This window comes from Phaethon aethereus, assembly GCF_964289735.1.
Source record: "Phaethon aethereus genome assembly, chromosome: 5".
NCBI classification, from domain to species: Eukaryota; Metazoa; Chordata; class Aves; order Phaethontiformes; family Phaethontidae; genus Phaethon; species Phaethon aethereus.
Window position 1 is genome coordinate 8,934,866 of NC_138579.1, and position 27,920 is coordinate 8,962,785.

A 27,920-nucleotide genomic window follows, 5' to 3' on the forward strand; every position below is an offset into this window, starting at 1 on the left:
AGATAAATCTACTTAATGAAAGAAAGGTTATTAAAGGCTAACAGGATCTAAAAAAATATCCTTCTTTTACACCCATTCTCCTGTGCCAAATTGTAACAGAGTTGAATGCCTTGCAAGGGAGTGAGTGGGATGGCACCAGTCATGACCAAGTCGCAGCACCATGCAGCAGCACATAACAGGAGCATCTAGGAATTACTTTCTGCAGATTTTGAAGTAGAACACAAACATTCCTTCTAATGCAATACTGCTGTATCTAAAGAAAATTAAATCAGTCTTGAAGAATCTGTCAAGAGCAATTACCTCCCCATGCATATTCTTACATCTCCATCAGGTACTGGATGATCACACTGGTGCACGCCCCTTGTTCAAAACAATATTAAGATGAACAAAAAGGAAACGTCACCATGGAGGTTTGACCCAGATGAAAAACTCTTGTATTTAGAAGATGGATAACATAAAAATGAAAGTATATCCCACTGCTTCTGTAGACTGAAAAAGGTCTTGTGATATTAAGAAGGAAACTGAAGTCCCTTCTTTGAATCTTTGAATTTAAGGATAAAAATTGCTCTCTTAGCTATGTTTTTCAGCTATTCTTCATATGAATAACATACAAGGACAGTAAAAACACTACTTTAATTGTCTGAGCACTACAGGTAAAAATAAAGGTTCCAGGACAAAGGAACAAGAGAAACATCTTCAGAAATGCTGAGTATCTCCTACCACTTCTAGTTTGGCTTTTACTCAAGTCTCAGCCTGCAAGGAAACTCCCTTTTCTAAACAGGAATCTTTCTAAATTTCCCTGATTTCAAAAGCAAGCTATATACAGCTGAAACACAAAGTTTTTTCTGACTTTGCCATTATACAAAAATTCACAATGGGAACAGAAAACACAAGACAGGCCTATTCCCAAAAGCTGAAGACAAAAGTCGTATATGGAGTTTCCTGGCTTATCCCAGAAAACATCTTCCTCCAGTCACCTCTGTTCTGATGTCTGCCAAGGCCTGGATGAAAATTCCTCAGTAGAGAAGACCAGCTACTGTAGTTTCAAGTGAAATAACAAAGCACACAAGAAGCCTAGCTCATACACAGCAAGGAGGAAGATTAAATACGTGTAAAATACCTGGCTACCAGATGACCGCCTGACAGAGGCCATCTCCTCCATTCAGCCATAACGACAGCAAGCAAACCACAAAAATAAAGCTATCCATTCTTTGCCAATGTTGTTTATTATTGATGCTACTTCTTCCATGCTTTTAATATAGCTTGAACTTCATATGGCCTTTTGCTTTACTTCCTCCACGACCACTAGAGCATCACTGTTTTCAGTACTGCGCTGGGAATAGGTTTCTTAATGAACTTCTGCCCCTTGCCAGCTCTCCAGCAGTGATAGAAGGGAGAAGTAGTCTCCCCTTCCAACAGAAATATTTTAACATTACTGATTCACATTAAAACTGGCCTTTAAGTAGTCTCTTTACAGAGCAGAATTTTTAGACTACTTGACAGTAAACCTTTCATTTTTCAACAGTTTCGTTTCAGTTCCCTTTTATAACCAATGAGACAAACATTTTGATTAAGGTATCAAAACTGAACTATTGTATATATCTCTAGCAACAGAGACTGACAGATAAACACACGCACATTTCCCATACTGCTGTAGATCGAAAACTTTCATTGTATGTGCTTGTTTAGCCTTTTTCTGTTGCAAATAAAGTTACGCTTTCAAATTCTAAACAAAATCTTTTTAAAGAATTTTTTTTCAAAACCAAAAATGAAGCCTTAAAGAAAACAGATCAGCTTACCTGCAATACAAATTTCTGATCTATGTACTTTTTGGCAATGCTGGGCTGAAATTCTTGGCTTTCCAAAAATCGTATGAAAAACTCATATACAAGCTGCAAAAGAAAACAAAACAAAACAAAAAGCAAAAAACCAACATGGCTTAGTTTAGGACTTGGTTATTCTTTATAGTTTCAGGTATTTCCCTAAATTCTTTTGCTAGAAAATAAAATACTTATTTTTCCACAGAGCAAAAGGTTAAAAAGATGAAAAAGGTTTCTTTCCTCTATCAAATGGCAACTTTAGAGTTTGAATTAATTACATGGCCTTTTTAAGTTAACTTTGTTTATTTAACCCCAAAGACATTTCATCACCAAAAACAGTCTCTGCAATCTTGTAATGCTTGTTATCATCTTGTAAAGCTTCCTAGAGTAATTGGAAAGCACATTTAAACTGCCCTCTGAACTGCTGAAGTCACATCAAATACAGACATTACAATTTGAAAGGGTTGGTGAAACAGTTAGAAATACTATAATTAAATTAGAAATTGCTTAGAGTAGTGTTCTACTACAACTTGAAACACAGAAGAATACAAACTGGAATTTATTCAGAAGTTCCTAACTTACTGTAAAGATTAGCCTCAGGGCTGGAGAAAACCTGCTTACTTTCATGCAATTCCACCTCCGCCTAAACTGTTCAGTGGGACAGCAACAGATTTTTCATTTCGTGGAGAAAAAGAGTATAAAAAACGGGCAAAAAGGAAGTGAAGTGAAACAGGGTCTGCTGTTGCTTCTTAAGACAGGAAGTCGGACCTGGCACTGATCAGATGAGCTACCAGCCAGCAACTCTCTTCACTGAACCTTTTCAAGAAGAATAGCCACTGAAAACTTTTTCCCTTCTGACTTTAGTGAGTATGAATATTGATACTGAAAGAAGAAAGGAAGCTAAAAAATTACGTTTTAAAATAATTTTAAAAACTTTTCCATGCAAACACCAATATGCTGCAATACTGCTGCTGCTTTATGACAGTGTTCTCTGACTTCTGAAAGAAAATAATAGGAAATCAAAAAGAGGGAGAGAGGTTTAGAAATATGACATGGAAAAAGCAACAGCTTACATAACTAGTATTAAATCATCAGGAAATCAATTCCATCAACTCCTGACAAATATTTTGGTGCATTTCTTCCTAACAATGGTAAATCATCCACTGGCTAAGAAATTCCATCACTTCCATGTAAATAATGACTTTTAAAACTACAGCACTAGTGTCAATGGACATAAGCTAAGACATGCATGCTTGCCTGTGATGTTTCCAGGCAGGCAGAGCTGTTCAGAGCTGCCTTGAAGCTTTTAAGATTCTAATTTTTGTGAAATTTAAATATAAATGAGGGATGAAACATACATTTCAACAGATTCTAAATTTGAGAGCACAAAAGAGTGAAACAAACTGCTCACCAGCAAGGATTGTGCATGCAACTGTCAAATAAAATCCTCATTTCAAGCTAAGATCAGTCACGCCCCTTTCCTCACAGAAACTCCCAGACTCCACAAACTGTTACTCAGGCAAACTTCTTCTAAATTTACCAGTGGTGTGAGTCATTGTCCCGACTAACACAGACAAGATCTGCATCTACATTTTCTATAACGGAATTTACTGCATTAGCATCAATGACGCTTTCTCCAAAATTCATTTATGTTCTTTGTTCAAAATACCTCCTGTTGATATTTGAGGCACAGGGTAAGGGACGATACACAGCAGTGAGCATGCATCCTGCTACAAACACCTGAAAGCAAACATCAACCCGTGGAGAGTAAGGAAGACTTAGATAGAGATGTAGATTCTCATTAATTTTTCTGATCAGCTGACAACACCTGTATACTTTTGTATGAAAATTAACTATGCTCAGTAAAGCAAAAACTGCTAGCAGTATCATACCCACAATACTCTTGCTTAAGAGCAGTTTGGAAAGCAAAATAATTTTTAAATCAATGAAGGAAAACAGGAATATGAGGGACACCATCAAAACAATTTTGAAAGAAAGCTTTATCATTTTGCAAATTTCACAAAGTACTCTCCTGTCTTTGTAGGTACTATATTGTAGTCCTGAACAATATTAAGAAATATTAGTGTCTCACAGTCCAGTCCTGATTCACAGGTTTAAAAAAAAAGCTGAGAAAATTAGCAGATCATTAATCATTAATCAATGATAAGTATTTCTTATGTGATAAATTATCAAAAACCTGTAAATGTGGCCACGATGCCTCCAAGGTGGGCTCATCTTCTTCTGGATCAAATTCATTGCTGTCACTAGGTGGGAGAGTTCTGAAGATATTGCAAGATACCTGAAAAGTGAAAGAAAGAATAATGAGATCTGCTTTTCAAATAGGTACTAGATTTCAAGACTCTTTATGTCTATACCTACTCTATCCTCCATCACGTAAGCAGTATTTCTATTGCCTGCTGTCTGATGAAGTTCTTGAGCAACAGTACAGGTTTAAGGAACCTGTCACTTTACAAACCTGCCACCAGCCTTGGCTTTCCTTTCTCCAGGGCTTTTTGTTTCTTCTTCCCATTGATATCCCAGCATTGCCCAGTCTGCCACCGTTTATGTCCACCACACTCCAGATGAAGCCACCAACATTTAATTCCCAATCTTGCTAGGCATCAATGGGCTGAGAGCCATGACTAACGAGGAGTTGCAGGAAATGTCATCAACATGCATTTACAGGTGTTTTCATACAACACTTGGTTATTTTCCTTTGCACAGGGAAAACATTAATGATATCTGCTTACGGTCTCATCTGTTAGCACTTTTTAAGAGTTGCCAGTGCGAGTTGCACATTATATGCCTGGACACCTCACGCCAAGTACAGAACTTGGTACTAAATGCAAGCAACAAATGGTGTTTGCTCGTCACTTAGCCTAAGTTTTATTTCATGGTTGGTTTGCTTTGCTTAATCTTATTTAAAGGTATTTTGCTGAGACTGCTTGGCTTTGGGAGGTTCATGCTATCAGCAAAGACTGAAGCGGAGTGCTTTCCTGGGTTAATTATAGCTCTGAATGGAGTGTACAGTTTATTACGCAGCAAATCTGATAAACTGCAAACATGCTGTAGGGCCTTTTCTGCACTTTGAAGGAGATGTGGCTTCTTTGCACTCTGCTACTGCATTTGACCCATCTCTAAGTTGGTTAATGAAACAGCTGAGAAAAGCAGCATGCTATCTCCTAAACCCATCTACACATGATTCCTTCATAGTAGTTCAGCCAAACTAAGCTATTTAAGAAGCAAAACTAGTATGTTCTTCAACATCCTTATTTATTTTTCCAGCCTTTTACTCCTGTAAATGTTTTAAAGTTAGTCTCTAAGGCCTATTTTCAATATGTTGGCAACTGAATAAGAAAAAGCACTTTAAAGCCAACAGTTTAAATACAATCCAAATACTGATAAAATCAGATTAAGATAGAGTAGAATTCTAAAATTTGCAAGACAAACAGAACAGATTCAGGTATTGCATAAACAGAAATACAAAACAACAAAAAAATATAGGAAAGCACATGTGGTGCATACCAGTGAGAAATATTCACTGGACACATGGGAAAGACAAAAGAAGAGTAAGGCAAACCATGATCAAAGAAAAAAAGGAAAAAAAAAAAAAAAAAAGAAGAGGTCACACGGGCTTCTGCTTGGACTTTTTTCTTCTTGCCACAAGAGGGTGTATTTGACTACAGTTACAGTAGAACACCGTTTTACAGAAGCTGTCACTGTACATGTAAATCTCATGTTTTCAAGTCGCATGGCTGTCAACCTTAACACATCGAGCACTTATTAGCCTGTGCTGATAGATACTGAACTCTGCTTGCCCTGTATGCATACCTGCCAAGGGATTACTACCATTTATTAGCAGATACTCTCTTTCCCCCTTCTCCATCCTCTTTCCCCAACTCATTCACTTCTCTCAGAAGTCCCTCATGAAAAGACTTCTAGTAGCATGAGAAGTCAAATAACTATTCCAGGAATACACACATGTTACACTTTGGCTTTCCTCAAGGATTCCTGTGCTCCTACTACTATCCCTGATATGAAAAATCAGAGAAAGGAGGAAAGTGATCAGAATTAACAACATGGAGTAGACGACCCAAAGGATTCCGGGGGGGGGGAGTGTGTGTACCTATTGGTACCCTGGATCCAAACATCTGGGATTCTGCAATACTTACTGCAGCATTTTTGGTTAATGCTTCACATTCAAAAATCCCAGCTTTCTCAGAATTTGGACCAAAACTGGGAACTAGCAAAGGCATTCTGCAGCTATTTCTTTTTCCTGCTTTAAATTTCATTTGAAACCAGAAAGAATTTTTCTGCAAATTTATCCATTCATAAATTAGTGAAACTTGTCCCAATAGATCAGAAAAAAAACTAAGTATTCATCAGCTGTTGTGTTTAAAAGCTGGAATAAATATTCATTTATGGCACAAGCAAAATCTGCAAGGAGAAGTACATGCTTTCAGAATGAGAAGCTAAACTAAGACAAATTCCTGAAAGATTTAAATTAAGTAAGTTAAACGAAGCTTCAAGCAGCTACTGCCAAGGTCTTAAAAGCATGACAGAAGTATGAAGGTTTTAGCAACAATTAAGTTACGTGCCAGCACTGACGCCTGAATCTTGAGCTTGTAACAAAACCCGTATGACTTCTGGAGAGTGCATACTAAAAAAAGGCCAGTCTCAAGGCTACTCAAAAGCAGTTTTTTGCATAAGAAAATTAGTATGTCAGAATAAATACAACACAAGTTAGAATACGGTCTTAGTATACAGTTTGCTCTCTTTAATTTTCTTTTTTGCATTAGGAGTAAAGAGAAGTTAAATGGAAATAAAACGCAGATACTCTCCTGAGAAGAACAGACAGAACAGGTTATCTTTAAGTGATTTCCCCAGGTTATCATAATTTTAAAAGATAATGTGTGCCATTACAGTTACATTAATCACAACAACACAGCATGATAGCTCATTTACATGCAGTGTCAATTTATAGCATGCTTATCTAAATCAGTAGCCTCTAGGTGGCTAATGTTTATAAGCCTCTAAGGGAGAACTGAAGGCAACAAGTTCTTCCATGCATGAACTGCCCAGCTGTACATCAGAGATTTTGACAGCCACCACACAAAGATGGGAATACGCTACATCAAATCTGGAAAGAATAATTTTTCTCAGATAGGCATAAGGTAGCTATTTAGTATTTATCCCTGGGCCCAAGCAGCATGCCAAAATTCCTTCGGCTAGATAGCTGAATCATTGCTCTTCTGACCTTTGTTGGATCATCAAGCCAGAGGACATCGCTGCCAGCCTGTGTATACAGTCCCTGATGATTCCTCTCCCACAGCCAACACAAAGGACTATTGATCAATACTGACTTCCGTCTTCCACTGATTAGGAACGCCTCCAAGCCCCGATGATATTTTTGTAAAGCACACCAGAACTCTAATGTTCTAGAAAGTTGTATCATGACAAATCTCCCCTATCACGTCCTCAAAGACATCTGGGTGCTGTCCTCCGTGACTGTCCCTTCCAGAAGCACACACCAAACTGGGTGTAGAAAAGTACATCACTGCTCCCCCACTATGCAGAATTTGAACATCCAAGTGCCAGAAACCAATTTAACATATCAGTAAAATCTACCCATAGCCACTGAATCTAAAATTTCCAAGATCAAGCTGGAAAAATGCTGATATTATAGATTTTTAAATTGTAGATGCCCAGAAACCTCTACTCTATGTGAGTGTGTCAGTCAGGCACAACTTGGACTAGACACAAGACAGAAAGTTTTCCAGGCAATTACAAGTCAGTGTCAATTCATTAAAAGCAAACAAGAAGATAGGGAAGGCTGCTTTGATAGCCCCACAAAGAATGAGCTGCACGTTCTGAACACATGTGATGACTGGTACCTGGCGATGCAGAACTATGAAACTATGAATATACACTTAAAAGTAACAGCCTTCAATAAAGCTCTGATTTTATCACCACATTTATATTTGAAGTAATTTTTAGAAAAGCAAGTACTAAGAGCCTTAAGTCTGAAGGCAGGAATAAATGTTTTGAGAAGTCCCCTCTTTGTCCCTCACTGGAGCACTATAAAAATGACGTCACTAACAGAAACGCTTCACAAATTCAATTTCAGCTCAGCGCTCCTACCCCGTGCTGTTTGAAACAAAGGTTTTTATCAGTAATAGTTTTTTTGAATGGAGCCTGAAATGAAAACAAACATACACACAGGGAAGCTTAATACATTTGCTATATAAAACGAGGATAAATGAATACCCAATTAGCTCAGAGGAAACACCTGTTCTGTTACCAGTATGTTGAACCTCCCAAATAAACCCCATGTATATATGAAATTGAAAGCAAGTATGGACACACATAGTGCTTAAACTACTGTGCATATTAACAACATACAGTAACAATAAAATGTAATTAAACCATATTTATGAATATGCTAACTGGGAGAACAATAATGGCCCCTGGAACAGACACTAAACTTGTCCTTCTGAAATATGTGGGGTTTTTTTTAATATTGTATATGGATTTACATATTTTAGAGCCTGAAGTGACTACTACAGTCACTCAGCTATAATCTCTCTATATAACGCATTGAATTGTTCCCAGAAGTCTGACTACAGTACATCTTGCAAAAAGAAATATCTAATTTTATCTTAAAGAATTAGAAATTATTCCACCAGCTCTCTTCTCCTAAAGTTTCACTACTAAATTAACTACACCACTGCTTCTGATTTCAAGGTTGAATCTGCCTGATTCCCGGCTGGTTCTCGTTATACCACCAGATCTCTTCTGCATCTGCATATACATTTGCCTATGCAGTATGTAGCTATTTATATACAGGTATTTTTATATAGACATGACACCTCTCAACCTCTGTGCTGCTAAATGGAAAGATAGAGCTTCTGAATCCAGCCAGTTGTTGGTTTCTTTGTTTTTAATCCTGTGATTATTTTTGCTTCCTTCCTTTGAGCTCCCACATGTGCAACGTCCACACTATGTATGTTCAGAGGGAGGAGTTTCTTTCTAGTGATGTCTTGCACTGAAGCCCATTAGCAAGTTAGAAAGCATTAGGTACGCTCCTGGAGTAGACATTTTGTCCAAAAGGAACTAAATTTACAAACCCTAAGACTTCACTATCACAAGCATCAAAGCGTAGTGAGAACAAATGGGAGATCCACCATCAAGAGGCATGCTCAGGATGTGAGTTCCTGAGTGCTAGCACAGGCCCGTACCCAGGCAGCACCCCTGGGTACACCTTCTCGCTGCTGGAAACTGGAGCTCTGAAACTCCACCCTAGGTCACCTAGACCTGAACAATAACAGGTTACTCTACTGGTAACAACCCTGTTCATCACCATCTCCATGTAACTATGTTTTGAGACGATCCAGTGGAACAGTTATTTAATGTGTGCCCAGCTAATTCTGTACAATACAATCTAAAAAAAAGATAGCAGTAACTCAATTATCTCGGACAAACTAAAGCACACAGCACCAGCAGAAAGAGCCCCTCATCCCTAAAGTAGGCATCAGATCAAGTGAAAGCCTGCCAACACATGAACGTGAACTCTAGACAGCATTACAAAACTCATGCTGTCTCGGACTCGAACCTGAAGAACACACCAAAAATTCAAAACCCATGAAAACAATCTACCACAAGATTCACATTTTGCTTATCTACAGACACGATGCTCAAAAGGTATTTAAGATGACACAGCCAAAATGGAGGGTAGGGGTGTAAAAAAACCCCAATATTAAAAAAATAGCTGCAGTCCACACAAGTAATTCTTGGAACAAAAATGTTTTTCCAGTTTATTTCTTTGCTTTAGACATAGTCACTGTACTGTTATGCAGATAAAGTCTGACAAATGAAAGGCCTATGTAACCAGCAGAAGGAATAATGGATACGGGTAAATGTAATTACATACTGTCGGGAAAAATTATTAGGGACAACTACTGCATGGGGAGCTGCCTCCAACTTAGGTTTTGCGAGCAGTACAGAACATCAGAGCCTGTTCTTTTAATAAGCATAGTGGGTTTTGTACAAACTAGGTGTATAAAGAATGTGAAGATAGTAAAAAGCATCCAACAGAAGAATTGGGAAATAATGCAGAAAAAAAACCAAAGTTAGATTCTTTTCTTGCTTCTACAGAATTGATAACCCTCACATTAAAGAAACAAGAAAAATTAAAATATGATGTGATTTTTATCTATTTTTTAAAAACTTCGATAGCATGCTTGCTCCATCATGGCTGTACCTACATGACAATTTTTAATCGAAGTCCATTTTGGGGGTCAAGGGACATTGCATCTTCCTTTCAGCATTTCAGGTGGTTTCAAAACAATCTGTTGAACTCCTAGTGATTCAAGTTGAGTTTAAGATTAATTCCTTAAGTTACGTAAAATTCATATTAGAAAAAGAGACATTATTTGTCAATTCTTGTAAGAGTATATGATTTCATTTACTCGCTTAAACTCAAAGTGACATTCAGTATTGTATTTTTAAATCTAATAAAAGAACCAATAGGAACATATGCACAGGATTTTTGCTACATCAAAAATGTAAGACTGAATACAGGTCATACACTTGCATAAAAATCTCTATCCAAGAACATTAAACCCTAAATGGGATGAACGTTTAGCAAGCAGGATGTCATACTTAGTCATAAGCTATAGCTAAAGCTATAGAAAATAAAGAAATTCATAATGCCTATAAAGTCTAACAGCTAGAATACTTCCTAAAAATAGGTTCCTTAACACGCTAAAAAAATCATGGCTTAACAAGATATTCTTTATGTTTAACAGGTCTGTCAAATTCCTGATCAGACTCTGCCCTCACATCTGTTGAGACAAACCTGCAGTAAAAGGAACGCCATGCCTCTAGATTTGTCAGCAGAAAAAAAGGAGGAAAAAAAGAAAAAAAAACCCTCAGAATCTGACCATTAAATGTAATTTTTTGTATTTATTTGGGTGTTCCTTTAACCAAGTTTTTTTCACCCTGTTGCTCAACACAGCTCCTAAGCCACAAGACACCTAATATACTGTTTCACTTTGGCTATAGAGATTAGTCTTACTTCACTAAAGACGACGACAGGAAGCTAAAGGCATTTCTGGACTTAAAAGAGAGGAGAAAAGCATATCTCAAAAAAGTTTCATTAGCCACCTCTTATGGGCTGGCAACTGTCCGTGGAAGTTGTATAAACATCACGATACACGTCAAGGGTTGGGTTACAATTTTTGAAGAAGCAAGTAGGAGAGCTGAAATGTTGCTCACCAACAAAGAGATTCATCTAGATTTCTCAGTTTAACAGCTTGTCAATTTTTCCCATCCGTTTTTTTAAATGAAGGAAATCAGTTTCCTCAATCTATGTCTTAATACCCAGAAAACACAAAAAGCTCTACTACGTATACCCTTTAGGATACCACAGATAATAACAAACATTTATTTCATTCAACTACCATTGCTTAATCTACCAGAAAAATCAGCATCATTAGTTTAAGCCTCCACATCTTGCTCAGACAGGAACAAGTTTTAGATTAACTGTCCAATTATTGGCTCATAAAGTCATATTACTGGCATTTCCATCTTAGCAGAGTGTGGTTTAATTGGCAAGGGCCTAAGACTAGGCTAATTCTAAAGAATGTCATATGCCCTTCTGAACAACACATCAAACTGCAGGGGAAGCGTACTGAGCAATAGCCTCCTGAATAAATCTGTCCAGCTTATGGCCATTAACATAAATCCCAACCGCTCTTTCTGACGATGAGGCCACTGCAAACTTGCTTTGGTGGCCATTAGTAAATTCAATTTTATTTTATTTTTTTAAATAACCAGTAACATGCCAAACACTTCTGTATACATCAAGCTAAAAAGAGTGGTTTACAGAAGTGGACATGCACACAGGTTGACAAATAGCCAAGTGATTTCACATTTAGCTATACACAACATCATACCATATGCTCAAGAGAACAAGATGAAAATATGTGATATTACAATTAGGGATTAAGGTTTTAACAGCATGAATTTAGGATGACTGGCAGTAAAAATATCCAGGACCTGTTATACTGGCTACCATAAATGACTGTTTTTCAAACCCTTACATCATAACACCATCACGTTTTAGAAGTAATTAAAAATAGCAGAGTTTCTGGAGAAATTTACAGGGAACCTTTTTGTATCATAGTATCTGTAAAACCAAACTCCTTTTGGGCCATGAACAGAGAACATTAATATACATATACATTATAAAACTTAAAAACAAAAAAAAGCTCTTCCATAGATATCACTTTTTTGACATTTTAGATAATTGAGAGCACTTTAGCCATTAATCCTTCTTTATAAATACTAGTAAATTTTAAAATATCAGCTTCAGACTGGTGGACCTTCTTTTCTTCTCTTAAATGATGCCAAATCTCACAAAACAGCTTCTTCTTCCCCATTTACAATACCTTCACCTCCAAATTACAGTAGCCCAAAGGGCCAAACATGAAATATTAATCCCTGGATTCATAAACACTAAATGTAACAAGGAGAAGACCTTCCAAAGGGACAAAGAACATTTGTGCTCCATTTTGATCAGTTTTAAGATACTGGTCTTTCAATCAAAATACTCCCATGACAATTGTGGCAGGCAGTCAATGGGCACGTTAATTTGGTCAGGACATAGATACTGCTGTTTTCTTCACTATCATGACAGGTCAGAGATTGTCAACATGACAGTTCCTTTGTGAACACAGTTGGAGACCTAGATAAAAATCCTCAAAAGCAGCTAAAGGCAGCAGTTGCACTCATGAAGTCAACTGCGTACAGTTAAGTCTGTCTCAGTATAAGATTATGAGCACAACTCTGCTTAAAACAAAAACGTGCACCTACTGCAAAGAACATTTTCCACCAAACATAATGCTTCAGCACAAAGTGACCAATGCTGTCTCTTCACCAAGCAGTATGTGCTGAAAACTTATTTTATATAATACTGGAAAGTCCTATCTTTCCCTCTAGGCCTGTATAACTGTACTCAAAGTGATGGAGAAGTCTCGCTTTTATAGGCAAGGACCGGGGGGGGGGGGGGGGGGGGAAGCATTTTTACCACATAGCCTACCTGTAAAATACAAAATATCTGCAACCCACAAAATCCCTGATGACATGGTTTAGTAGAAACACTGCATTAGCATTCGTTGGGATGATGAACAGAAATCATTATTGCATTTAGCACGGATTCACTCACATAAATCCAATACCAGAACACAGCATTCTGCTCACATGGAATACAACCACCAAGGTGTTTTTCCAAGAGCACATGCACCAAGAACACTGCTGGTTGAGACAGGCACAATTAGGGGACTCCAGCTTTCTAATAGCTTACACCTTCATCAAAGCACTGCTGTCTGTTGCAGGCTAGAGTTTCTTAAACAATTTAAATATTACAGCTTTCTCAGGAAATTCTTTAGGAAAAAAACATTGTCCATTGCCCTAATTACTTGGTCATCTTTTTATTTGTAAAAAAATACAGGTTTGGGCAGTTCAGGGCCACTGAATAGCCAGATACAGGACTTGAGAATATTCTCAGTCCATCCCTGCTTAAGTAGCCTAGCACTGAAGAGAAAACGTAGTTTCAGTTCATCACTGGAGCCCAAATGCAAGGCAGAAGAAAGTAAGATGAAGAAGGGCATGATGCAATGAAAGGATCAGGGAAATAATAATATAAAGTAAAAAGATGATAAAACAGTTTTCCATCAAAAATGAGCTAAGCTGAAACTGGAATTCTTGAAGCTTCATTAGCAAATATCTGTGAAATCCACTGGCAAAATTCAAGCTCGATCTTTACTTCCAGTGACTCCTCCATATCATAGTTACAGACTATATTTAAGAAAATTGCTTTTCAACCTATTTAGCCAATGCATCATTTCCTTAAGATAAAAACTCCTTTGTGAATCAACGTAAGTGACTGTAGGGACAGTAGGACATGCTACCAAAGGTGTTTTGCATCTCTTCTATAGTTCAAGTTAAAGTTCAAGTTCAGATTGTTTCACAGGTTATGATCTATGATTGAAACTGAACTTTCCGAGCAGTTACAGATCAAACTTTCCTTGTAGCTTGGGGCCCAACCTAAGACAACACTAACTTCCAGAGTCTTTATACTACAAACGTTGCTGTAGTAAACAACTATAACCAAAGTCAATGCATGAATACAACCTCAGTAACAGAAATGGTAAAAAAAAAAAAAAAAAATTCTCCCAGGAGTTGAATTTGGAAGCATCTTCTACACACAGAAAAGTACCCAATTTTATTGAAGTTACTTATGCATCACTGTCCTGTCTATACAAAGGGTATTATATAATTTGTTCAACACAAGGGGTACAAGTAAGATTAAACTAACATTTGCAAACCAGTTAGATACTACAGTGCAGCATCAGCAAAAGAACTAGTAATTCTGTATTCAGACCAGTATTTGAGTGGTGCATTAGACCACGTGCTGATCAAATAACACAACAGACTGAAAAGCAGTTCATTCAGAAGATTGGTCCAGTACCGAAGGGAGAAAGGGAAGGTGAGGGAGAAGGGGAAGAATCTGACCACACAATTGCAGGTGTTCTGACAATGCATACACACAAAGACGACATATTAAGATTTTTTCCATACAGCCCTAATTCTGGTTTTTTTCCTTCACTATTAACTGCTTGATGATTCCGTCACAATTTACAGCTACTTTTATCACAGGCAAGCAACACAGCATGTACCTGTGTCAGAAAAAAATAAGGAGCATATATAATGCAATGTAAAATCCAGTTATGTTTCTCTTCTTACATCACCAGTGGATTCCATGATCACACAGTACCGTTAGGAAACCAACATCACCAAATCTATATTTAATTAATTGCCTTATCATTTAGATAACAGGTTATACGGGTTCTGTATGGTAGCACAGAATAAACATTTTAAAGCAGTGATTGTTTTTGCCAATCACAATGAACGTTCTTCACTATATAGCTAGCATCTGCTACTGTTTCCATTTTTACATTGAAAACACTATTATTTGACAATTTATATATACAAGGTATGGCTTTATTGTTGAGTAATCTTGCTCAATCTAACAGCATCTGCTATGAATTCACATAATACAACCAGAAAATTTTCACACTGATCCTATACAATATCTGTAGCATTTATTAATTAAAAATCATTATCTGTGCACAGGCCTAAAGGTACACACTCAAGAGCTTGGATAAAGTTCAAAGCAAGATAACAAACTTGTAAAAATTGTTCCATTATTTAAATTGGGGAGAGAGAGGGAGGGTAGGTGGGGGAAAATGTGAGGGACTGATTTTATAGCTGCTGGCTTTCTCCATCAGGAAACAATCCAGGTTTCCTTTCATACATTTGTGACATTATAATAACCATCATCTACTTGGCTTTAATTAAAAATATATAAAAACTCTTATTTTTGTCTTTGGAGAATTATCCCCAAGTGATGTCTAGTAGAAAATACAAAACAAAGGCCTTATTTAATCCACCTACTCCAGGGTTCAATTTCGCCCACAATGCGTAACTGGAAATGCAAGTGGATTTAAAGAGCCCATGAGAAAGAAGGAACTCACCATTCTAACTACTTCAGGGTAAGTCTGCTCTGTCAAACAGCCTCTGCTTATTGTAATGTAGTCCACCAGTTCATTAAGAGTGGAGCGCTTGTATTCTTTCATTTTAAGGTCTGAAAGCGTGTCCATGAAGTCAAAAATGACACAGCACTGCTGAAGTTTCTTTAGGAACAGTTCAGGCTGCTCTGAAGATGGAACGTCTATGAAACAAGAAAGGAAATCTTCGTGAGTCTGGCATCTTATTATACAAAACAGGATTTCTTTTTGAAGATCAATTTCAAAGGACAGAAGCATTCATACAATTTTTGTAAAACAGAGCTCAGATTAACAAAGGAACCCCTTACAGGAACTGTGTTACTACTGAGTGTTTGAGATCATCAACAATATGTTGCAGAAGTAATTTAATCATCACCTGCTATTAAGAAAATAAAGTTCACCAAAAAAATCCAGGTTGAAGTGGAGAAAGCAAACACAACATTCAAGACTTAATTCTAAAATATACCACTGCTTTCACTGGAGGCTGACATTCACCATTGTTAACTTACACTCCAAAGAAGGATGAAAGAACTGTCAAACAGATGAAGCTTGATTAATTTATATTTCTAAGAACACTGCGTCATTTATAACTCCATATGAATATACATGAGAATGTATATGAATACATAGCAAGACTATAATTCCGCAAAGAAGTTTTCAGATTCAATCGTTACCCTCATGTTGACACTTTCCATAGCAAAATCAGTTTTACTGAAACACAGGGAGGGTTTTTTTCTGCATTATGAACATATAACATGCATCAACAGGAACATTTTCACACAAAATAATAGTATGTGCTTGACCAATAAGTGAGCAGAATATACTACTTACTACTTTTGCTCTGTTTTCTTAATTCTCAGCAGATAAAAGACTTAATAAAATAATAAAAGGAACATCAACTTCTTAGTGGTTTGTTAGTTTACCAAGTGCATCAAAAGAGTACACAGAAAGCTTAGTTTATCTGATGTTCATGTACACAAGAGGCTAACAATAGCAGAAAGCTGCAAAAATGAAATACGCATTTCTACTCTGAAAGCATGCCCTCAGCCTAGAGGGCACTTCACTTCCTTTGATCTACTTTTTTTTTTTTTAAAGGCACAAATGCTCTGTCAGCACCAGAATCCAGCAAATGACCTTCCAAGCCACAATACAACACGTAAAGGAAAAATTCTGCTGATTTCAACTAGAAAAGTTACAATAGTAAAGAATTTATGTTTATTTCTTAAAGCTTGAACATACTAGTAAAAAGCCAGCCTAAGATGGAATTTCTTATTGTTGACACAAGAGTATGTCAAGTTAAGGAATACTTGGTAAACACTGGAAATGTTAGCAGTTGTACAGTAGTTTTAAGGATAAAGTACCATGAATCTGTTTTAATTAAAACCACATACACAACATTTACTAGTTTCAAGTTCAAAAGACCTATGAAATACTACAAGGTCATAGTATATAGCTGCATAGTTTTATGTACTTTTACAGTAGTTTTAAGTACTGCTAGAGATGCAAGGATCCCAAGGCACTTCACATCAACTCTCTACATTGCTTAAACACTGAAAAGAATGAATATAAATAAAAGGATTGCGGTACAAATAAAGATGCTACATATTTTCTGACCTGACATGGTAAAGGACAACAGTTTATTCAACCTTTTTCTGCTTACAGAACAGCGGTAGTGACAAGATTCAATAAGTCAGCAAACTGCATCCCGCAAAGAACCACCAAGATCTTGGTATAAAGTTTGATTGATGATATCAGGCAGCACACACCAATCTCATATTCACTAGGCTTGGGTAAGCTCTACAACAGCTGTGTCCAAAGAGAATTGGCGGGGGGGAGTGATACAGTTATGATACCACACTTGTATCATCAGATTTGTTCATTCCACGTTCCCAAAGGCTGTATTCATCGGTGGCACAGAAGATGCAAGGAACGTGGTCCTGCAAAACCCCAACAAGAAAAGCTACAAGGCAGAAGAATCCCACCCAGACACCTCTGGAAAACTGAAGGTCCTCAAACTAGGTCACCCTAAAGGCATTCCACTGGCCAGGTCTCTCGCACACTCTCAAATGCCTCACAGCAGGCCGTGCTGAAACCTAAGATAAGCTAAGAAGTCAGAGAAACACACTAGCGATCATCCATTACAAAAAAAACCCACTTCTATTACCATCCTTTCTAAGGTTACAGCCTTACAGGAGATAAAGGGCCTGGGGAAGCAAAGTACTTGTGACTGCTTTCTTGACTACCTGCACTCAAATAATACAAAAAAGGAGAACGGACTTCAGAATTCACTGTTATTAGCAAGCAGGCAACTATTTATTGATTAACAATTTCTTTGAAAAGACGGACTGTAAATCCAAGCTGGGAGGAAAAAAAAAAAAATATTAAAGTGCAATTAGTTACTTTTCAAGAGTATTATTTTTAATTCTAGCTTCCACTCTTTCTCATGCTATCTATAATCCACCACAGAACTTGACAACATGTAAATGGTATCAATAAAATCTAGGATGTTACATGAACATAATGGGGGTTTGGTTGCGTTGTTCTACATGGCTTGCACACATTTACTTTGACCAAAAAGGATATCATAGTTAAGGAAAAACACAGGCTGAAATCAAATGGGAATCCATTAAGATACAATTCAGCACAAGTTATAGCCAGACTCTTATGACTCAAGATCACAATAGTTTTAAGGTAGGGTGGGTATTAAATAAAAATTAAAAAAATAACTAAAGAATTAAAATAACTAATAAAAGTTTGTTTTCTTTTTTCCTCCAGTTAAGTATCTGGAGGTGTGGGAACAAAATGAAAAATATAATTAAGTTCTTCTCAAGAAAAACCACTCTAGAACACTACATGAAATTCATGTCAGCCTTACTACGTCAATGAGCCATGCAAACTCTAGGGGCAAAGTGGAAAAAAAAAAAAAAGGAACAACCAACCAAAAAACCCACAAACAAACAAACCAACCAACCCCAGAGCCCCATCAAATAAAACCCCACAAACCAATTGTTTTGGTCATATCTGCTTTTTTTTATTAAGCAAGTTGCCATTCTCACTACAAAATAAAATTGCAAGAAGTTTCACGCAATAATATTTCTCATTATTCTTCGGAATTCAGGGTGCCTTGGGAACAGGCTAATACGTAATGCCTAAGATTTTCTACTTGGAAACAGGAAAAGCATATGAGAGTAAATTTTAGGGGGTTCTAATATGCACAGCAGAAGAAAAGGGCAGCAGAAATCAGTAAAATCAGTATTGCATGCTCCCAACCTTCCCACTGAGACCATGCCATCAGTTGGTTTGGGGTTTGTTGTTTTTTTGGTTTTGTTTTTTTGTGGGCGGTTATTTTGGGTTTGTTTTTTTTTTAGTTTGGGTTTTCTTTTTTTTTTTTCTTGGTGTTTTCCTTAATCCTCTAACACCTCTTTCACAGTTGTACAAACCTTTCTGAAAGATCACTAAGCATGGACTTCCCCAGCCATCCTCATGCCACTACTCGGAGCAGGGAGAGCACTGGTACTGAGCTTCACAGCAGAGCTGAACTCCTTAATGCAGTGGCTTGATATGAAACATGCAGTTCCTTACAGATGTTCGCAGTTAGTTGATGAAAAACAACAAATACTTTTCTTCTCAGCAGAAGAATGTTCAGAGCTTTCAATGAATTCCGCAACATTTTACTCTTGTGCTAACACGTAGCCCAACATTTAGGCCCAAAATTGAATAACCTGAAATATTATGTTGTATGCACTTTCAGTTGAACTAACTGAAAATTGCGCAATTGCTTTAATAAATCTGTGTAAATAACTATAATACTTAATAATCTATAAAATAAAATCAAAACGACACTACTAGGTGGCATGTGTGATTTATGCCCAATGCACAGGAGAGTACACATTTATTAAAATCAAAATTTAAAGAAAGATAAACTTCCATCTGGATGACTGTGAGAACTCTCCTCATTTTCAGGTCTTTGCTAAAAATTAATCTTCAGGCTTGGCAGTTTCTCTTTAGCCATTTAAAACTGTACAGATTTTGAAATACAAGGGCTGAAATACTAATGCTAAAATGGCCAAAGCCATTCGGTTTCTCCCTTAATAGCCTTTTTCCAAAATAATCCTAATCCAACCAGCCCACCCCTTCTCATCAATCATCTCTGCAGCCTCTGCCTTCTGCATCCTTTTATCAAATAAAGACATAAAAATCTGACAACATACTTTTACTGCAAAACTCTAACATATATAAAAAATATTCATGTTTATACTAAATTCATATTTTAATTAAAGCAATTTACAAGTAACCGATTTTGAATCATAGAAAACTAAAACTATGCATCAAACCAGCAAAATTGCATCCAGAGAACTGACCTATGGTTTTGCTCTCAGTGGTAGCAAAAAGCCAAGAAGGAGGAAACACTGAACACCTGGATCAGTTCCCTGATCCACTTCAGCCTGTAGTTTTGCAATGAAGGGTGTAATGCCGGGAAGTGAAGAAGTGAAGATGGGGGAAGGATTGAGCTGCTTAAGCCAGCATGGCGACTGTAAAGAAAAATCACAGATTGCAGACACAAGACAGTAGAGGGCCTAGAATTAGAATAAAACAAAACAAATTATGCAGATTGCATATAAAATATTAAACAAAACTAGGATTTGCTCACACATGCTACCCTGCACACACATATGTGCTATCAGAACGTTTATTAATGCACGGCCAGCAGGTCAAGGGAGGTGACTCTGCCCCTCTACCCCACCTGGAGTCCTGCATCCAGCTCTGGAGCCCTCAGCTCAGGAAAGACATGGAGCAGGTCCAGAGGAGGCCACAGAAATGCTCAGAGGGATGGAACAGCTCTGCTGTGAAGACAGCCTGAGAGAGTGGGGGTTTTTCAGCCTGGAAAAGAGAAGGCTCTGGGGAGACCTTATTGCAGCCTTCCAGTACTTAAAGGGGGCCTATGAGAAAGATGGGGACAGACTGTTAAGCAGGCCCTGTAGCGGTAGGACGAGGGGTAATGGTTTTAAACTAAAAGAGGGCAGATTTAGACTAGATACAAGGAAGACATTGTTCCCAATGACGGTGGTGAAACCCTGGCCCAGGTTTCCCAGAGAGGTGGTAGATGCCCCATCCCTGGAAACATTCCAGGTCAGGTTGGACGGGGCTCTGAGCAACCTGATCTAGTTGAAGCTGTCCCTGCTCACTGCACAGGGGTTGGACTAGATGACCTTTAAAGGTCCCTTCCAATCCAAACTATTCTCTGATTTATTAATAATTAAAAATCAAAATGCCCTCCGAATAACTATTGCTTCCAGTATATGCATTACTGTTATTAATTAGCTTGAAGAGGATATTTGCATAAAGAACTAGCATCATCTTCTTGTACAATAGTAAAGGCAAACACCACATTAAGCATGAAAAATATGAACTCATACTAAAATTGAAGTATGTCTGAAATGGAGGACAGATTAATAGTAACTTTTTTACTCACACTAATTTTAAGAACTTCGTTATAATTTCCCAACATCTGAGAACTCTGTATTCACTCACCTCCACCCATCGAGACTGTTTCCGATATTCTTGCCCTATCAACAGCGAAATAATTCCCCATTTTTAATTCAGCTTCCGTATCTTCCAGTTGTTAAATAAACCTAGGCCTAGCATTCTAGTTAAGTAAAATCTCCTCGTGACAAAAAAGGTCTAAAAAACCCAACAAACCCCTCCAGGTTTGCTGACACTCGCCAAGCCACCAAGTTAAACATAACAGACAACTGAAGCAAGAACCTACCTGCACAAAGTAGGCAGTTGTGCATAAATCTCTTTATGTCTACATCTATCCCCCAGAAGTCACTAGGAAGATTCTATTTTGTAAGAAGCTAACTTTCTAGTTTATATTCAAATGAAACTTCTAAATTTGAATTTTAAAGGCTTTCGGTCTTCTTGGAGAAGTTCACTTCAAGAAAAGATCTAGCAACACCCAGCTCAAAGCTTTCGCCAACTCGAGGTCCTGTCATACATATACCCTAGTACATAATGAGACACATTTCTATAAGCCACTTTACACAGTAGTCTTAAGATGCCAAGAAATTTTTGCCCTCTTTCTTAGACACATTCTTCAGAAAAATAATCACTATCTTGATTGAATTCATTTAATTATCCTGACTGGCTGTCAATATTATGAATGCTTTGTGAAGTCAATAATCATTCATTTATAATAGGTGCTTTTTTCAAAGCTGTTTTCCCAACCCATTCTCTATACTTAATAATTACACAGGCAGGGCACCAGTTAGGCATTGTGTTCCAAATATATAAAGTCTAACCAGTACCAACATTATTCACACAGCAATAAATACAGTGGGACAAACTCAAGCTGACTTTCACAAGTGAACATGCACAAAAAGAAAAGCACAGCATTAACATACTATTTCCAGCACATTCAAAATGCATGATTAGAAGCGCACCACAGGACATAATCCACCACCTCTCCTGACAATCAGTGTCTCCTCAGATAATCCATCACAAAATTGAGAATTATTTCCCTGACCATAAATTTCTCCTGGATCAAACTGAACAAGTCCTCACCAAGTGTGAGTTTCCTGGGTAGTTTCACAGGGAGCCTGGATATTTTGAATCCCTCTACTGCTTGCCAATGCATTTCACAGAGATTTTCAACAGACATCATTTACTGGGACAAGTAGTCTGAAAGCAGTGCAGATCCAGCATTTGTTTTGAGTGCCTTGAGTGCACATGGAGTAGCATTACAAGCAACAGGGGATACTCCTTAACAGACATACTCTTAGTCATATACACGGCCAAAATCTTATAGTGTAGCTATACTTTTAAATATTTTAAACAAAATTCTGCCTTTACTCATGTATATAAAGTCTCACAAGCTTCAGACCCTTAATAGAACACATGGATAAAGGGCTGCCATTTCCTTCATCACAAGACCAAGAATTAAAAACAAACTGACAATAAAAAGACCGTACTTTTAAAGTTTATGAAACTTCAAGTAAACTTTTTGCCTACTTCCACAGCAGGCACGGTGCATGCAACAGTTTAATTTAAGCCTCCTCACTGTCACCCATATGGCTCAATCCAGAGCCATGGCAGTCAAAGTTTCAACAAAAAGATTCCTTTAGGCTATGCTTTGTCAATCTGTGACCAATGCTTGTCCATCCCACCACTGCCTACCCCAATGGTGTCTTGTGCTGTAAACATCTTTCAAATTGGAAGTGGACCAAGACCACAAGCTTGGTTGTCAAAACTACTGATGCGCCACAGAAAATATTATTATATCCTCGTTGTAGAAGTACTGCATTAGCGCAAATTAGCACTGATGATGTGTCACCCTCAAGTGAGTAGAAAGCTTCCAGGATGCCCTAGGTTTTACAAGTTTGGATACTCTTACTCACCACTAATGAATCCGTTATGAAACGGAATTATATCAAACATCTCAGATAATAATAAGCAATCAAGGAAATACTTAGTGGATAATGGGAATTCATGAGCAACTACTGGAAGACAAGATTACCAGGGTATTTGGGTATACCAATCGCTGTTTTGGTCCCACAAAAATAGAGACTCACAAAATATTTGGTAGTTTATAGTGTCCCCTCATGCTAGCACTAATGATCACCACTTAGTAGTACTATCCATGTCTTCCCATAATCAAGCAGCAATGTCTTCTTCCTTAGGTAAGTTGACAACACTTTTCAACTCCTCCTCATTTAGTTCTTCAATGAATGGGAAGAGTTTAGACTAATGGAGCAATCCAAGACAGTCAAAGTTTACCTATTCTACCTACAAGTACATTCAAGCCAAAAATGATCCAGGCCAAAGAAGACAGCAGAGAACGTACAGGAAAGGATTCAAACGACACAAATGTTAAAGAAAAATTGATGGGAGAAAAGAAAAGCAAGTGTACCAAAAAAATGTCAGAAGAGATGGAAGAACGGTAGAGCAGCTGTGAATATTATGAGAAGGGGACAGAGTGGGAAGCCAAAGAAGGAACAGCAACAACATAGAAAAGTATTAAAGGACTAAGAGAGAAAGAGAATGAGGTAGAGCATGAGCAGGAGACTTGGAAAAGACAGAGAGGAAAAAACTGTTTGGGAAATTAGTAACACAGTGAAAGTAGCAGCATATTTTAAAGGGAAAAAATAGGAGCTCAAAGTGTTTAAGCAAAACAAGAATGAATGAGTAGTGCTTAGGGGCTAGATTTGATTAACCAGCTACGTATCTGGAGGTTCCTGACACTCTGTGACATCTTTAATATACCCCATTACATTATTTATGGTGAGTTTGCCTAGACATCAAATTAACACTTGCTTTTTCCACCCCAAGCTGATCACTGGTTTTGTAGGTTGCTTTCTCCCCTTTCCCCACAAATTTTTACTAATATTGCAAAAACAACGATTAGCGATTTGGTTTTTTTTAAGGGAAGCAAAAAGGCTGGCAAAAATACACATAAATATTATTTCCATTTCCTAAATTGAATACGTGGCATAAAATCCCAAAAGAAGGCAAAAATACTGTGCTGAAACACTGTGAGTTATTGTGGCCAATTTTCCTGGACTGACTCAAGTTTCTTTTATACTGGCTCAGCAAGTTTATGCTAGTTGTTTTAAGTAGCTTATTACTGAATTGCACTTTCAAAGTACAAGCTAACCTTCATTCAGAGGAGTTGAAGTCACTAGGTTTGCTCAACAGTCACCAGAGAGAGCTGCTGTCCGTATTTTTCCTGCCACTTGAGAATACTGACCCTGAGGTAGTGAAGAAATTATCAGGATACCTTTCCCACACACCTTCTGCCTAACCTTCCACCATCAGATATGAAAGACATAATTGTTACTTTTCAAAGTCTTCTCCAAGGGGGAGAGGAGGAAAAAAAAAAAAAAAAAGAGATGGAATTCAGATGTTCTTAAAAAAAGGGGGGGGAGCAGGAGTGGGGGAGCAGAAGGCAGGGAAAAGAAACTGTCTTCTATTTTCTACATTTGTACAAACATAAGCCTACATCCCCTTTCAGGATTTGTTGTTGTTTTGGGGGGGTTTTTTTGTTTGTTGGTGGGTTTGGTTTGTTGTGTGTTTTTAGGCACTGACATGTTAATTTAGCTAGGTGTGTAAAAAAACAACCCAATACTAAGCTGGGAGACAACACTAAAATCCACTACAATCAGCTCACACTTTGGAGCTCCCAGAGCTGTGTTAGAACATCCTTAGCCTAAGAATCATAATATCCACAAACTTAAAAATCTCTGAATTTTAACATCATGCTCCATTACAAACACAAGACTGAAAGACTGACTACATGAAAAAACTTTGCAGCTGGTTTTTTTGAGACTCCAGGATTAGTAAGTATTGCTCCTTACACCTTTGCTCAATTCTAGCTAGTAATGCCTCCAAGTGCCAAACCTTTCACTGGTACCTTTCAGCTGTTACCAGGAGCTGTACACCACAATTACAGTAATCTTTTTCTGTAGACGTTTGAATAGCAAAAGCTACAGGTAGAGCAAATGCAAATCCAAAACAAGCTGAACTCACCTACTTGCTCAGCTCCTCTGCCCTAAAACACATCATGAAGACCAGAGACAGGAACACCATGTAAACAGAGACATCAATTTTCCAGGTGATTTCTCAAATTACAAATGCAGAGCAAAGCTAAACAATAGTAACCTTGTGCTCCACTGGGTCACCCTACTGCCTTTAAAATCACTGACAGTCCTTCAGGCTGTTTTTCAATGTATTTTTAATTGCCTAGCTAGTCTCTAGGATCCTGCCATCTTCCATCCATTCCTAAATTCTTAATAGAGCACTGGAATTATGTCAATAGAGACACAAGTCTCAGCTCATTATTTCACCTTTGTCATGCTATGCTTGTATCAGTTTTATCTTGTACTTTGTTTCTGTTCATTTTAGAGAGAACGATGGATTACACTGCAGCTTCAACTTTATCTTGCTATAGTGTACAAATTTATTTTTTTGTGTTGTAAATTAATGGCAAATATCAGAAAATGGCAAGACTAGCAATTTGTAACAAGCATTTCATGGTTTCCAGATTACTTGGGGGGGGGGGGAATATCTAAAAAACAGAAAGCTGTTTGCAAGTTCCAGACTACTAAGAAACACCTTTGCAAAAAAAGCCCACGATGGCCTGCTGACCTAAGACAGAAGAATCCTTAAGAGGATTACTGTCTTCCTTTTGATAAGATTCTTATCAGATCACAATTCTTTTTCTACATGACGTGAGAAGCTTTTGCTCTGCAATGATCATTAAGTATAACAACACAAACATGTCACAGCAATCTTACAGTTACCTTCCACACTAACTGCAGTCACAAGGCAGTTCAGGATTTGCATTGAAATTTATTTATTTGATGCATTAAGTACATAATGAAATCATGATAAAATTATATAGCTGTACATGTTTCCTGTAAGAGTGCAAAAATTATACCTTGCTCAGTAAGTGCTCTGAAATTGCCATGAGCCCAAATAAAAACATGCAATATTCATTTTGCTCAAACTACAGAGTTGCTCTAAAAAATTTATTCAGAAACACTTAGACACTTGCAAAAAACTGAACCAAGAGCATAGCAAACTTGAAGCATACCTCTCATCCAAATGAGCTCAGAACTAGTGCCAGGATTGCTACTCTGCTTGATACTCACCCACTAATTCATCCCGAAAGTCACACGAGTACTTCATTCTCCAGTGACAGAAGTAACTAGGTGAGAGTTGTTCTACATACATAACCCACTAAGAGCTCAGGCGTATATTTAAAAATATTTACTTAAATAACACACATACATATAAAATATGTATTTCTATAACCCTATTTATACATTTAGAAGAGTTTAATTGAACCCTGAAAACATAACTTCCATTCCCTTCTCGTTTGGTAGCACAGTCAAGAACATACTCTACTCTATACTAATTTACCACAATAGTCACCCGGTATTTTCCAGTAATGCACTACGCAATCCGACTGTCCATCACGTGTTTGCCCTCTCATTCTCTCTGCAGAAGTAGCAATGTGTGCAACGGAGTAAAAATTTCATGGAACCACACAGGTGCATGATGCTGTGTTTGTGTAAGAAAATGACCAGATTTAATAAACATACCCCAAAGTTATGATGGAAAATGCAGAAACAAGCTGGGAGTTCATCCTGAAGTCCCCAAACAGACTCCACCGAAAGCTCAACTTCTTACACACGTTTCCTCTTTATTGCAGAAGCTCCAACACGACAGAGGAAAATTATTTGGTTTGGCCTTCATTATTCATTTAGTCTTCTAAATACTAGTTTCACCCCACTGAGATCCTCTGAGATCAGAATCAACACCTCAAGCTGGATTCAGTGTTATGCCAAAAACAAGCTGGGTTGCAGGGGGAGATGCATCTGCAGCAGCACGTCCCTCAGGGGCACCAGCCACAGCACCCACTGCTCATGTGTTTCCTGAGCACAAGAAGAGAATATAACCCCCACTCCATGCCAGCTGAGCCATGAGAAAACACAGGAAAACCTGAAGGTACATCCTGATCTACACACTGGGATGACATCTCCTTACCAACTGAGACGTTAGAAAGCATTACTCAAAGATGCTATATGAGGACTTTGCATCCACAAACAATCCACATGGTTCATTTCTCAAGAAAGCAGGTTACCACAACATTCCCTCTTTCAAGATGTTTTCCTTGCATAAGGCCTTCTACTGCTTAGGCTCCACGAGCTGCCTTGAGATAGGTCATCTGTAAGGCTCAGACTATGTTATTCAATACCTTATGACAGTAACTCAAATTAGTCAACCTGTTAGTTTAAGGGAACACCCTTTCTCATATTGCCAAGCCCAGTAGATCTAAATGACAGAAAATAAATAAATAAATCCCCTTTATTTTATTTTGCTTTTGCCATTACTGTAAAGCCCTCCCACATCCCTGGTGCACAGACATATAACCCCATTCTAGACCATTTCTACAGCAGCCTCTTGATCTTCAGATTATTCAGGATCTGGAACAATTCACCAATGGAGGGTAAAACATGTACTTGTATAATACTCCCCTATAACCTGTGGAGTTAGTCTGTGTTACGCTGGATATGTTATTTGTATTATAATCTATATCTAGATTATATCTATATAAAAATACCAGCTATCCCATTAAAAATGGACCTTCTCCATCACAGAATGGCACATCTCGTTACCAGTTTTAAAACAAAGTAAATGACAGACTCATTTACTAGCAATTATCACTCACATTTAGAGTTCCCTGCTCTGTTATACCTAAATTGGGTATTTTTGCTAAAACTTGGAAATCTGACTAATGTAGTGAGTGTATTAGGCCACTTTGCTCTCTTTTAAACAGCAACTTTTTTTTTGTGTGTGAATCCTAAATGGGGTAGACATTTTATCTCCCCAGCACAAGGTTCTGGAGAGCAAAGACCTTATTTCTGAATATTTCTAATTGTCTAAAGAACAACCCTTATCATAGCCT

The 27,920-nt window shown here is 37.6% G+C and overlaps 1 protein-coding gene across 2 annotated transcripts in view; it reads right to left on the bottom strand.

Annotated features, from left to right (window-relative positions):
* The window catches only part of PPP2R5E (protein phosphatase 2 regulatory subunit B'epsilon), a gene marked incomplete at both ends in the record, with an annotated part of 68,307 nt that overhangs the window by 13,081 nt on the left and 27,306 nt on the right, over nucleotides 1-27,920 (bottom strand). For both annotated transcript variants that reach the window (XM_082000479.1, XM_082000478.1), the window contains 3 exons: nucleotides 1,800-1,892; nucleotides 4,018-4,119; nucleotides 15,419-15,615. In XM_082000479.1, coding sequence (XP_081856605.1) covers nucleotides 1,800-1,892; nucleotides 4,018-4,119; nucleotides 15,419-15,615 — 392 coding nt within the window. The remainder of the gene's footprint in view (nucleotides 1-1,799; nucleotides 1,893-4,017; nucleotides 4,120-15,418; nucleotides 15,616-27,920) is intronic.